The sequence below is a fragment of the Pelecanus crispus genome, chromosome 1, assembly GCF_030463565.1.
Source record: "Pelecanus crispus isolate bPelCri1 chromosome 1, bPelCri1.pri, whole genome shotgun sequence".
Classification (NCBI taxonomy): Eukaryota; Metazoa; Chordata; class Aves; order Pelecaniformes; family Pelecanidae; genus Pelecanus; species Pelecanus crispus.
The window spans coordinates 25,691,411-25,705,126 of NC_134643.1; the positions used below are offsets into that span (position 1 = coordinate 25,691,411).

Here is a 13,716-nt window from a genome sequence, read left to right on the forward strand (position 1 = left end):
ACCCATACCTTCACTTTGCCTACCTGCGCTGTGACGGCGGCACCCCGTGCCCGTAATCCTCCTCCCTCGTGGCTCCAGGTCTTGGCAGCTCGGGGTGAGGCTGAGGACTGGGAAGCCCAAGTGCCAGCCGAGAGGTGGGATGTTGAGATGTGTCCCCTCAGGTGATGAAGGTCTTTTCAGCTCTTAAACATGAGTCCTCTGTACTTCCAAGAGCAAGACAACTGTCAGATAAAATAAAATTACCATAATACTGCAAAACTCACAGTCTGATTCAGAAACTTCATTTAGAAGTGCCTAACTTGAAACACTGTCAGTGGGCTGACATTTTGCATGTCTGAAAAGAAAAATATCTCATGCTACTTATATAAAAGCGGCCACTCCAAATCACCAGATGCTTCTAAAGAGCATCTTCTCAATGACACAGGCACACAATTTAATTTCTGAGCAAGGCTTTATCTCTCAATTGCAGGTTTTCTCCTTGTGTGTAAGGGACAATCATCACTATCCTATTCAAGAACTTAAAACCCAAAATTAAGTCATTGACCTGGCAAGTCAAAGTACACTTGTGTTGTAACTTTTGAGGAATGAATCTAAAAATGAATTCTGTCCTAAGTGCAGAGTTTTGCAAATGGACATCTGTCAGACCAAGGCAGTGTATGTACAGTGCTGGGCTTACCCATATGTGAACAAAATTCTGCCACCTCTTCTGAGTATTTGGTTCCTGTTGGTATCAAGCGTAGACGGTATTAAGCCAGCACCCAGTATAAGACTTTGGCTTCCATGTGATAGTCTTTTTCTAAAGTTACATCTGACTTGCATGGATTTGAAAATAAAGCACCTTACTACAAATTGTAGGAAATTTTTACAACTTTCAATACTATTCAAGCTTGCAGATCCTGTGGTGTTATCACATCTAAGAGTATTAAGATAACAATGGCAGGAGCTTCTGTGTTACCAGTTTCAGGCTTCTGCTGCTGAAAGCACCATACCATACTATCCTTTTCATAAGCTTCTTGCATTCTTTTAACGGTAATTTGGTGAATTTGCCCATTCCTTTTTAATGGGAATGCTGTTCCAAGAACCTTCTTGTTCTAAGAGTTAGGAAATTTCTTCTAATTTCTGATCCAAATGCTGTCATGCACCGTTTCTGTCCTTTTTTTTCCTACCGCTAAGAGTGTCCTGTAGCTCTTTCCCCTTTGCAGTATTTATAGATACGAGCTGAAATCCTTTTGAGCCTTTGTTTGGCTAGACTGATGCCACCACCTGTTCTCATCTCTCTCTCATAGGACAGCCTCTCCAGTTCCCCAATTATCCTAGCCATTTTCTGCCCCTCTTCCGATTCAAAACAATTTTTCCGGGCTGTTAGTTACTGGAATTGTACACACTCTTCCAGATGCTATTTCACTTGCGCCTGCACCCAGGAATAGTTCTTGGAGCAACCTCTCCCCTTACATCCAGGCATTGCAGGTACCCCCTTCATGGCTATCTCATGCTAGTTATTATGGTGTCATTCTCTAAACAACCTACAGACAAGTCCGCTCTATTTTGGCTGTGGAGGTGCTCCGCCTTAATCATTACTTCCATAGATCTGATGAACTTCTGAAGAAACTGTGTAAGTAGTAGTGTAGAAGTCTTGAATACCCATGGCTTCTCTTCTGTGCTGGGAGGGTTGCGCTTGTGTTGTGCTAGCATGTGGGTAAGGGAGAGGCCTTGGCCATAACATCCCTCTCCCCACCACCTCGAGCCTCCCGTGCCCCAGGACATCTATCCTCCCACCATGCCATGCTGGGACTGCGCTGCACCAGCTCCTCTGGCTTCCCAGCTGGCTGCAGCACAGACTCAGCCTCCAGAAACAGATGTGGCTTCACCTGGAAGGAGCCTCGTTGGCCACCTGCCCTGTTTGGTGGGAAGGAAGCACCTCCGCAGGGCTGTCGGACCAGCACCTCTACCCCCAGCTAAACCCTGCAATTGCAGAGCAACATGCGTCGCTGTCCAGAATCATAGAATCATAGAATGCTTTGGGTTGGAAGGGACCTTGAGATCATCGAGATCAACACCCCTGCAGTGAGCAGGGATTGAACCCGCGACCTTGGCGTCATGTCTAACAGGGGGCTCGGCAGGAGGCAGGACACTTCCAGAAGATGTGGAAATAAAATCCCTTGGACTTTTATGACCTCCTTTTCTTTCTATAAGCTCAGACGCTTCCCTAGGTGATGAGGCACAAACTAAAGGGCCAGATACTGGAATTACAGGTAACAGTCAAGCTCTGATATTTCTGGAGCTTTGGTAGGTCAGCTCTTTTGCACCATGTTACACAGCATGGATGCTCACATGGATACACGTTATGAGGAAGGGCCAAAGCATGAAGCTGCAGTGGAGGCAGTGCCTCCTTGTCGGACTACCTGGAGCATGGGGCTTGGCAGGGTGGCACAGCCTCTGACCACCATGCAAGGTGCAGCGGCGTGGCGGATCATCGCTGCGGCAGCAGCACATGGGCAGGGCAGCTGTGGGACCCCATGTCAGTCTCCACCACAGCGTGAAGCTTGTGCGGTCTGCACAGTACCCAGCCCTCCTCTCCTGCCCCCCAGCCCAAATTTGGGGGATCACTCACAGGAGAGATTTGGCTCAGTGTAAATAGGGGAGGCAGGTTTTGCTTTTTTTTCTTCCTCGGGAAGCTACAGTATTTCTGCTCTTCAATGGGCTGGTTATTTCTGCAACTCATGAGGAGATAAATAATGTTCTAAGGATATATCATCTGTTCGTAAAGACATTATAACCCGTTGTCCTCTCCTGTCCTTTTACGTCTTCAGTGACAGCAAGCACTTGGTTATCCCTTGCAGCTCTTTTATTGCTGACCAATTAATTTTGACAGATTTTGGTGTGTTTATTTCTCTGACTGGTCTTTGAGAGAAAGTGGATGGCCACACACTGCAGGGAGCCCTACGAATCCAAACGAGGAGCATGCCTGCATCCTGGGCGTCCCTTGTCCAGACACCATGCCCACCATGTCTCAGGCATAGCAGCGGAAGTGCAGGAGCTGACCAAGGGGCCACCTTCCTTACAGGTCAAACAAGAGGCAGTCAGGCCTTCAAAGGAGATGATTTGCTTCCCTGTGACTCAAGGGAAGGGTATGGAAAGTGAACCGAGCTTACAGGCAGGACCTGGGCCCCAGGGGAAATGCAGAGTTTTTTGTTCCCCAGGCAGGAACATGGCTTGGCACCTGCTGGCTCCTGCTAAACCATCTTCCAGTCCGGGAAGACAGCACAATATCTCCCAGAGGGGGTTTATATGCTTGTCATACGGTGCTCGCTTGCCTATTTGAAAGGAAAACAGATTGCTCCCTGGAAGCATCCGTGAGGGAGCTGAGCACCATCGGCAGCAGGGCTGACACCCACCCGAGGAGGGATGGGGGCTGCCTTGCCCTTCAGTGGGGCACCAAAACCTTAACAAGGTGTATTCAGGGGCTCTGCCTTGCAAATCTGCAAATAGGAGATAGGCTTTGAAACGCCTCCAAGTGAAACCGCTGTGAAATTTATGTAGGCAGAAGGTAATTACCCAGATTAGACTTTGGCTAAGGCGCAGGACTGACACTTTGTGAGGGATTGTGCCGCAGGACCTTAAATAACCACACACAGCCGCTGCTTCCGTGACTTTACATTTTAGCTGAAATACTGATCTCCATCATCAGAGCAGGCTGCAGCACCACAGAGGACCGATGAGCCACCTGTCAGCGACTGCAGGCAGCAGCTCCACCCGAGCCTTTGCAAGGGCTGCGCTCATCGCCCTCCCCTTCTGCAAAAGAATAACTCCAGCAGCTCTTACCGACCTGAAAGATGAATCATACCTTCCTTTTTTTCCTTTTTCTAGGTTTTCTTCTTCTTCCACATTCTTCTCTTTTCTTCACTCATCTGCCACTTTTCAGTATTCATTTTCTTCTATGTGATCTTCTTTTTCTGTATCAGTTTTCAGCCCCCATACAGACAGATTCCTTGCTTCTCACTCTCCCTCTTTCCTTAAAGGTTTGGTTTTGGGTTTTTTTAAACATTTTCTTGTCTTTCTCCAAATCCTCTCCATTGTGCTTTCCCTGAGTTCCCTCCCTATCTTTCATTCTCCCTCACAACTGCTTAGCTGCTTCTGGCATTTGATTAAACATTTTGCTCTTTCGCATCCTTCACAAAGCTGCTGGGGACAAGGTCTGGGGTCACAGGTCTCTTGATTGTGGTCTGCATTCTAGCATTGTTTCCATCCTCAGAGGATCCCAAGCTCCAGCTTCCATTTGGTCATGGGAGACTGACCAAAGATTGATTTTTATGCTATGGGAGCCTATGCAACTATAAAGGCAGCTGAAGACTAATTGCATGTACCATATTTCCTGCGATACAGGGTCTAGAAATACTCATGAGTTGTTGTGATCCTGAGGCAAGAGGAAAAATGTTGGAAAGTGTTTCAGTTAGTTATAAATTGCTTTTGGTATGTTCTATTCAATAGATACAAATGCAAAAAGATATCATCACTGTTTTCTTGCCATAATAGTAGCATTCCTGACAATTCACTGATGGATTCCTTCTCTATTATGCTTCATTTCCCTCCAGTAATTTGTTCCTCTTTCTGGGGAAATCTGTCTCATTAATATTTCTAGATACAAGCTTACCTGTATTTTTTCAGTACCACAGCAATGTTGGGTAACCAACAATGGTGTGATTTTATGTAAGGGAAATACTAATTCTGTTATTTATTGTTGTTATATTAGAGCAAACTAATTCATATTTAGTCGTGCTTCTAAACATATGTCTTCTCTTGCCTTTCAACATTTTGGCCACTGCTTATTTTTCTTCATGTTATCACTACCTTCGCACTAGCTGAAGCACCCAGAACCGTAACTAAGCTGACAGAGAGTGAAGTCTAATACTACACGAAGAAGGGCTATTCATGCCATCGCCTGTGATGTGATACCTCCAGCCATGCATCTCCAAATGATATTGGCTCTGCTTCTACCATATCGTATTGACAGTTCACACCCCGCTTGTTGTTCAGCTGATATTGTATGAAAGTCTTTTTCCACCTGAATGCTAGACTGCTTTTCAAGTTTCTCTGACTGAATGTCTGCACTGGGGTTAGTTCTGCCTAGATACAGCAGCGTGCACTTCTACTGAATGGATCTCAGTTGAATAATTCTGCTGCATCCTTAAAATATCTACATTAATTTTTAACCTTTAAGTCAACATGAACTGCAGCTCTATTCATCACCCACTTCCCCTTCTGCTAGATCCAGGTTTGGGACCTGGTACGCAACACCAGTGACCTGACACAGCCCACAGCTTAGTTTTAGTTGTATATAGCCTTATGAACCATTTTTTCCCATGTCAGTATGAAACTGCACTAACATACGGGCTCAGGTGCTATCCTCCAAGCAGGCTTGATGGGTGCAGCTGAGAAAGATCTCAGTTTCTCCCCCAGGAGACTTCCCTAATGTTCATGAACTTGACGCAGACCTGTGGTAGGTTTTCACTCACAGAAACCCAGGACTATGTGTCTGCTTGAAAGCTTCAAACCACATTTATTGTAAATTCATGGAAAAAAAAAAAAAAAGAAGAAACCACAGGTTGGTAAACTATTACATCTCAGTGTGAAGAACTTGTCCAGTGATGTGCAATGAGATATTGAAAAGAATATCTAAATAAGCAGCAATTTCTCAATAGAAATCTCATTAAATAAAAAAGAAAATTATTTCCATATTTACAGATTACAAAGCAAATGTATCCTTAAAGCATTGTTTTGTATTTAGCGGGTTCATTTCTTTGAAATAAAAGAGAAATGGTTTGAATCTAAGAGTGTACTTTGGAAGCAGCTTGCTAGACAGTCTGTGTTACCACCAGTGAATGGACGAGTAGCCTCCCCTCGACCACTGCAGTGCTCTGCTTCTTCTGTCATCCAGGCTTTCACCGAAGGGCTTCTGGTACCTCCACCTACAAAACGGGGGCGGGGAGGGTGGGAGGGTGTTCATTACATTTGCTGTACACTCTGGATGGCAAAATTCCTACCAGAGACACACTCCCAAGAGCCCTGTGCTACGCACCATCTCCCATAACAAGCCTGAACCTGGGAAAGTACCCCACTTCCTGTCAAAATCACAGCTGAACAGAAATCAGTGTGCTGAGAAAAGCTGCATAAGAGGAGAGCCTCCTCCCGAGTGCTTTCTTAGGCTCACATTTCTACGAATGTTTTTTTTATTAAATAGATATGTACTAAAATTAATTGAGCTTGTGCTGTATCTGAGCCACAATCAGTTACTGAAATCGGATCTCTTACTTACCCGCCTTAATTGCTTTATGCTGCTTGCCCGAATTGCTTCCATAAGGCTATCATGGAGAGACCTTTGTGGGGTGGAGGGACGGGTGGAGGGTCGTGAACCTTCCTCTGATTTTCTGTCCGAGACTGATTTTAGAGAATCTTTAATTTCTTGCAATATGCTGTTCTCACGTTTTTTGCTTTTTTTGCCTTTTTTCTTTTTCTGTCCATTCTGTAAGGCTTTTTTTGCACTTTCTTGCTGTTTGATGACTTCAGCTATATTCCTGGTTGGTGCCTTCTTCTCTGGAATAACTGGGGGAGGAGGAGGAGGAGGAGGCGGGGGTGGAGGGGGAGGTGGGGGTGCAGGAACTGGAGGCTGACTTTTCACTGGAAGTGCTTTCTTAGGGAGCTTTGGAGAGGACCAAGGTGAGCTCTTAGGGGACACATAAGGTGAGGACTGAGGTGTCCCCTTCTGCAAGACTTTGGTCTTTGGATTGACAGCTCCGTCACAACCAGACTCTTGTTGCCGCTGCTCCTGCATACGCTTTTGCCTTTGTTTATCCATATTTCTTGTCAGGATACTTGTCATGCTCATTCTTGGGCCAGCAAGGTCAAAGTGGTATCCAAGCTTGACCAGAGTGGTGTTCTCTTTCAACAGTTTAACTATGTCCATTTCCACCTGGCTGCCCATGATGTGCCTTTGATTGTGGAACCGCAGTTCTGTTAGAACCTTGTTATTCTGCAAAGCTCTCATGATGGCCAGCACTCCTTTGCCTGTGATAAAATTTGATTCAATATTCAGACTAGTTATATACTTATTTACCTTTAACATACCAGCAATAGCTATTGCAACGTTGTCATCAGCATGTGTGTTAGCCAAGCTGAATGACTTAACCACTGTGTTGTCCCTCAGGGCTTGAGAAAATTGTATAAGCATCTGTGAAGTGATGTTTTCAATGTTGTTCAGATTGACCTCTGTGGTGTCAGGGTCATTGCTCCTAACTTTTTCCAAAGCATCCTCAATAACTGTTGGATTTCCACAAGGGTGGATGGCACTGCTTTTTAAGCTGACATTATCGGTGTCTTTTCCATCAAGGCCATTGAGTAAGTTTTCATTGTCCTTTGGGCTGTTACACTTTTTGTGTCTGATGTGGTCAGAACTCCTGCCATCCTCAGGTCTTTCGCCAGCTGCAGCATTTTGCTTTTCCTCATCCTCATCATCACTCTCATCTTCATCTTCCTCCTCCTCCTCATCTTCTTCTTCTTCTTCTTCATTATCCTCTTCAGTATATGCCTCCTCAGACACTTCACTATTGCTTTCTGTGAAATATTCTTCTCGAATGTCTTCTGAATTGCCGTCGTCTTGCTCAGGATCCTGAACAGGAATGTAGGTATGGGTGTTAAACATGATTGCAGTAATGTAGCTACTGCCTTTTTGCACAAAAACAATTATCTTGAAACGATAAAAGTTAATGTTGAAGGCTAAAAATAAATCCCCAAAAACAGAGACAGGAGAACAGAAAATGTTTCAGCACCTAACACCTTTTTAACATTTTTTTCATATTCTTTAGAAGACAAATGCTTAGCATAAACTGGAACAGCTTTACTGATGTCAATGATTTCTGCCAAGAGAAAATTTGATACAAGACGTTGCAACATGGACATACTTCATGTTTTCTATGTGTTGGCATGTCCACATGGGGATATTATTTAGATCGTTGCCAGGAGAAACACAAGACAGCAATTTCAGAATGGACGTGATCTATGAGCAACAAGTTTCTTCATTTCATAAGGATTAGACATCTGTGTCAATGCTCAGACTCCCTTGCATATGTTAGTAGATCTAAAAAGGCTAAGGACTGCCACGATTAGAATACAAACAGTGTCGGCATGTGTAAACATGCATATTGACATGCAAAATAATACAGAATTACAGAAGTCACGTCAAAAAGACTCTGCATGCACTACATGGGCTATACACACTTAGAAGCTATTTGTGAAGAAAAGGTTCAGACACATTCCCACGGGTAACAAGTAATCACATGTCAATAATCCCCAAATTTCTTCATGTTTGCCAAGAGCTAAGACTGTGCTCACTGACAGCTGTTGCAGGTCAGCTGCCATACTGTAACTCATTATAACTCATTGCCTACAGAGTAAACCGATTGTTTTTCTAACACTCAAGGTTATTTTAGTGTGTTTGGTGACCACCAAGAAAGCAAATTTGAACCACTTCTCAAAGCTCTGCCTGGTGCCCTTAGCAGTTATGGTGGCTGAAGACAATTCTCTGTGCAGGAGCAGCAAAAAGTCCGTACCCCAGGAAAGTCTCACTCTCCACCTGGACAACTCCAGAAGCACAGCAGTGTTGGATGGGCCATGACTGAACCCACATGCTATGACCAACCTTAAACCTCTTGCCCAAAAAGATCTCCCAAGTCCTGTTTTGTCCACTGGAGAAGCCATAGCATATGCCTTTTTATTTACATTTGTAAATGTTCATAAAATTTTGGATGACGTATAATTGTCTGTATGCACTACTTCAGCAACATTCATATTTCAGACTTTGTAAAATACTAGAGGGTATTTTACAAACTGAGTACACTCTGTGGAGACACAGCAATTCTGTTTTGTGCTTCTGGAAAACAAAAGTGTTATCAACATGACAGCCTATTTTTAGAAAACCTGTTTCCTTAATTATCCGGCTCTAAAAATGCAGGGAAAGGTTAAAATAATACTAATGGCAGATTGCATGGTACTGTTTCACAACCTTAAGCAGATTTCTGTGTTGGGACACACAGAAAACAGACAGTAATTGTGACGTTTGCAGAAGCGTGACTTTAATGAAACAGGGCAGCGAGCTGTTCCAGCCTGTAGTTCCTGAGCGTTGGGCACCTGGAGGGCTTGCAGGGTCCGGCCCCGTTGCTTCGCCTGTGGATCGTGTGCAGGAAGGCCCTTACACTGAGAGATGCTGTGCTACAGACAGAAACAGGGCTGTGTTTGAGCCAGGTTTATTATGGGACTAAGATTGATATCTGTAGCTTCTATACATACATGCAGACTTTCAAAAGCTGAAGACACCAGGTACCCAGGAACCCATCTTTATGGCTATGCTTTTATCTATCCAGGAATGTATACTACAGCCTTCAACACAGCTGCAGATGAGCAGAAGTTGGCAAGTCTAAATGGACTGCTAATACGCTTGATGACACTAGATTAATAAAAAAAAGTTTGATTTTTTTTTTGAGCGGCATTTCTGGGGTCAAAGGGGGAATTTATTTTCCTGTCACATATATCGTTTGGTGTCATACCAGTCTGCATGACAATTTTGAAATCGAGTACTTTTCTCTTTGCAGATCCATAGAGGCATGCTCTGTTATTGTGGCAGCATTTCAGTACAGCACTGCTGCAGGCAGTCTGCAGGGCTTCATCTTACTTCAGAGTAGTAACCCGATGAAAAGTTAGGACTAAGACAGTCAATGCAGAGAGGTAAACATCTCTGCAGGGCAAGTCATTCACCCTAAAAGGCTATCTGCAGGATGTTTGCCTTCTGGAGGGGCTGATCTCTCACCCCTAACTATAGAAGAGGCACACATAACCATCTTAGATAAGGTGTCCAACTTTCAGACAGTTGAGGGCAAGAAGACAATTGCTTTCAAGAAACTTAGAAGGAGCTTTCTCACTGCCTTCAGTGGAGAAAGCCTTTCTGTCCTCTACATCAGCATGTCAACATTTTCATAATTACAGATGCATTTAGGAAGTTTCGTCTCAGATCCAAAAGTACAGAGGCTTTTGCTAGCACTTTGAGGTTTAGCCAGTACCCTTTGTTAATGCTGTATAGACATGGAAAAAGAAAAAAAAAAAATCCTGCCATTATATAAGACACTGAACTAGACCTGTTCAGAAGGTTTTTTGGAACTGTCCAGGTTTCGAGTTCCAGGCTCAGCTGGAAATAAACATTAATCTTGCCATTGCCTCCCTAGGACTTGACAAACAGGGAGTGAAGTTAACGTCTGCAAGCTGATACTAATGGTCTGATGACAGCTAGTGGTCTGTGCTCTTGCCTGCAAAGACATTACACCACCATTCACAAGCAGGAGAAAACACTTACGTGTAAAGAAATCCTGGATATTAGTATGGCAGGCTAATCTAATCCAGGTGATTTTTCTCTAGGAGAATATTTTATCTAATGTACAAACAGCAATTATTTCCTTGCAAATGAACTGAGGTCCTGAATCAAGGCTGTTAGAAGTTCTGAGTCGAGTTGTGCTGTCTTTGCCTTTTTTGTATTATTTTCTACTTAAACATGGGGAAACGTGTCCTTATAGACAGAGTCAGAGCTTGGTATGAAACAATGCTTAAAAATCAAAAAGCTACTCGCATCCCCAAGTCCCCACTTTGCTTTGAAATTACATGGAGCCAACATGAAATCAGAAGTTGCTTTTTGATAGAGCTCAGTCTCGCAAACTGTTTTAGCAAGGGGCTGGGCAATGCCAGCATGGACATCAGCCTACACTGAGAGCGCTCATTGCCTGCTAGGACTGAGCCCTTCGCTCCCGCCCAGCTCTACTCTGCATTCGCAGTTCAGGGACAGGCTTTTATTATTAACATTTTTGTTTTGGGGGATGTATTGCCTAGCAAGCACTGTTGGTTTTTTTGGGGGGGAATACAGATAAATGGTTTGGCTGATGGCTCTACCCCAGGCCGCTTTTTAAATAACTTACAGCTACCCTCTGACAACAGTTGCCAGAAGACTCCTGAGCCGTGCCAAGGATCCTCAGCAGGAACAAAGCAACATAAGCTGCTGACTGCAATGCAGCTTCCTTCCAGCGAGCACGAAGCCTGGCTGCCGCTTACTCAACTTCTGACATAACATATATTCAGAATTATCTTCCTGACTGCTTCTCAGCAGTCAATACTGATTTTTTTGGAAGGAAAGGAAAGGGCAACTTTTTTTAGCTTTTAAACAAAATCAAATGTTATCCAAAAGTCCACATTGCTACCTGGCAATAATTTCTAATATGCCTTTTAAAATTTTTCCTATTTTAATCACTAATGATAGTCTTTACAGGACTTTCTTCTGTTCTCAACTGAACATTTAAGGTACTTTCAGAGGGAGCAAAAACTCTCTCAGATAATATGCAGCGCTTTAGCAGGCACAAAAGTATGGCTAACAATGTTCTTAAAAATGCTACAAGAGACGGAAAGAAAATGAAAACAGTCAGTGAGATCATGCCAGGGAAGAACAAACCCAAATATCGCTAGGAAACGGCAAATGCCTCAGCGTCTTACCTTGTCGCATGCACCCAATCTCTCTTTTTCTAAGAGTTTCTTGGTCTCCCTCTCCCAATAGGCCATCAGCGCTTCCCTGCTGAAAGTCCCCGTCGGTGTTTTCTCCGTCAGGCTCTTCTGCCGTTGTCCCACCGGAAGGTTACGGTCGGGCTCTATGTCCTCCAGCTCCCGCTCCAGCTCCTTCAGCTCCTCTTCAGTGAGAGACGCGAGGAGCTCATCTTCATCAATGTCTTCATATTTACTCAGCTCTCTTCTGTAGCCAAAGGTAGACATGGTCCCGCTTGGTCAGGCTGGTACAAACTTGAAGTGACTAGGCATTCAGGAGGGCTGAGGCAAGCAAGCTGTGTCTCGTTTGGTCAGCAACTGTTTGCCTGCGTAGCGGAGGCACCCTTTTAAGAGTAATCATCGGGGGCTTACGACAATGCACGAAGGGATGAAAGCATGCTCCGTTTTAAGCATCAGACGTCAGCGAGACATCTGAACAGCAAGAATGTCCCAACACTAGTGTTTGCAGGTCCCTTAAAGAGGAGGATTATTGACGGACTGGCCATGGCCATATTTAGAGCAGGCGGCTAGCGGGAGAATACCAGCCTCGCGGACGGGGGGGCGGCAGCAAATAAAACCCCGGGCGCATTTACACTGACTTCGCGTCCAAACTGCAGTAGAGAAAGAATAATGCAAATCCAGTTAATCCTGAGCTGCCACGGGGGCTGGAAATAAAACACCCTCGCTGGTGTTCACCGGATTTCCTCTCATTTTCACGGTTTTCGAGCGGAGCTGCGCCGCTACCCCGCCAAGGTGTTTGCAGGAGGTTGGGATCGGTGGGAAGGCAGCCCGAGGGGAGGAGGTGGGTGTGCCGGCACCCACGGGGAGCACCGCTCCCCATAACAAATCACACAACTGGATTATTTATTAATTACCCTTTTTTTTTTTTTTTTTTTTTTTTTTTTTTTTTGAGGATGATCGGAGGGAGAATCGGCTTGACATGTCCATTTGGAGCTCCTGTGAGAACCCCTTTGGCTCAGAGGATTGCGCTCTGCTGGGGGAGCGAGCAGAGTCCCCCAGAGCTTTAGGGGGAACCAGCCCTGGGTGGGAGCGGGGCTCTGCCTCCATCCCTTCTGACAGCCCCTAGTAAATGAAGGCCTCTAGTGGCTGTTTTAGTCCATGGCTGCTGCTTGCTGTAGCTGACTGATGTGCAGCTGGAGAGTGCCCTTCAATTCTTAATTTTAAATATATATCTACATTACCATGTCTGCTAATAAATGATACATTTTTCGGATATTATTTTTATAGACAGGTATCTGCCAATATAAGAAACTACAGAGTGACAGGTTAAACTTCCCGCTGTTTTTTCCTTTTCTCTATTAGCAGTGAACGATGGTGAACTAGCAACATTTTCTGGAACGTGCAGGCCAGCAATATCTGCAAACCTGTGTTGTGAGAGAGAGAGAGGGAGAGGAAGAGAGAAAGACAGAGAAAAGGTTGGTTTTGGTACAGGGAAGTAGGAGCATATCTATAACAACACTTATTAAATGATAACACACGGTGGGTTTACTTTTAGATAGTCAAGTCATTATTTAATGGAAATGTAAGTGAAAATAATTTGAAGTATTGTTCTTGTCCAGCATCATCTCTTTTTGGTTAGTATAGATTGGGCACCTGAACTGATGTATGATGTTTAGCCAAACTACTCATTTAGTTTTATTATAATGCACATTGTTTTACTGTTTTACTCTCAGAGAGAGGAGATTGAGTGTGATTTTCATAAACAGATTTGATAAAGAAATTACATTTTTTCTTTGATCATTTTTCTATATGAATTTCATGCAGTTTAGCTTGCTCAAGAAGTGGGATGAAACCTTACAGGCTTAGTCTTACCTAACACACGAAATACATTAATAAAGCAGACTAAAAATATTGTGCACCTTAAAATAAAATAAATATTTGCAGGTTGTCTACAGTGACCAAATCTTTGCATAAAATAAAAAGGAGGAAGATGCAAAACAGTTTGGCTTACGGAGCTAAGAGTGTTTCCTTCATGGTATAAGATACTGTGATGGGCTACCTGTGTCTAGACAAGTCAGTGGGCCAGCAGAACTTCTGCTCACTCTTTCAGCTGCGCTTGCAGAACTGATGCTT

General features: G+C 44.1%; 1 protein-coding gene across 1 annotated transcript; it reads right to left on the reverse strand.

Annotated features, from left to right (window-relative positions):
* Positions 1–5,939: 5,939 nt before the first annotated feature.
* LMOD2 (leiomodin 2) lies at positions 5,940–11,850 on the reverse strand. Its single transcript, XM_009486325.2, has 3 exons — positions 11,578–11,850; positions 6,314–7,654; positions 5,940–5,966 (listed from the first exon to the last, which is right to left on the reverse strand). The coding sequence occupies exons 1-3, from the start codon at positions 11,848–11,850 to the stop codon at positions 5,940–5,942; spliced, it is 1,641 nt and encodes a 546-aa protein (XP_009484600.1).
* Between the last annotated feature and the right edge of the window lie 1,866 nt (positions 11,851–13,716).

Coding starts and splice junctions, on each gene's coding strand:
- LMOD2 (XM_009486325.2), bottom strand. CDS start 11,850: ATGTCTACCTTTGGCTACAGAAGAGAGCTGAGTAAATATGAAGACATT. Junction 7,655..11,577: donor GATTGGGTGCATGCGACAAG/GTAAGACGCTGA, acceptor CAGGATCCTGAG/CAAGACGACGGCAATTCAGA. Junction 5,967..6,313: donor GCATAAAGCAATTAAGGCGG/GTAAGTAAGAGA, acceptor CCCGTTTTGTAG/GTGGAGGTACCAGAAGCCCT.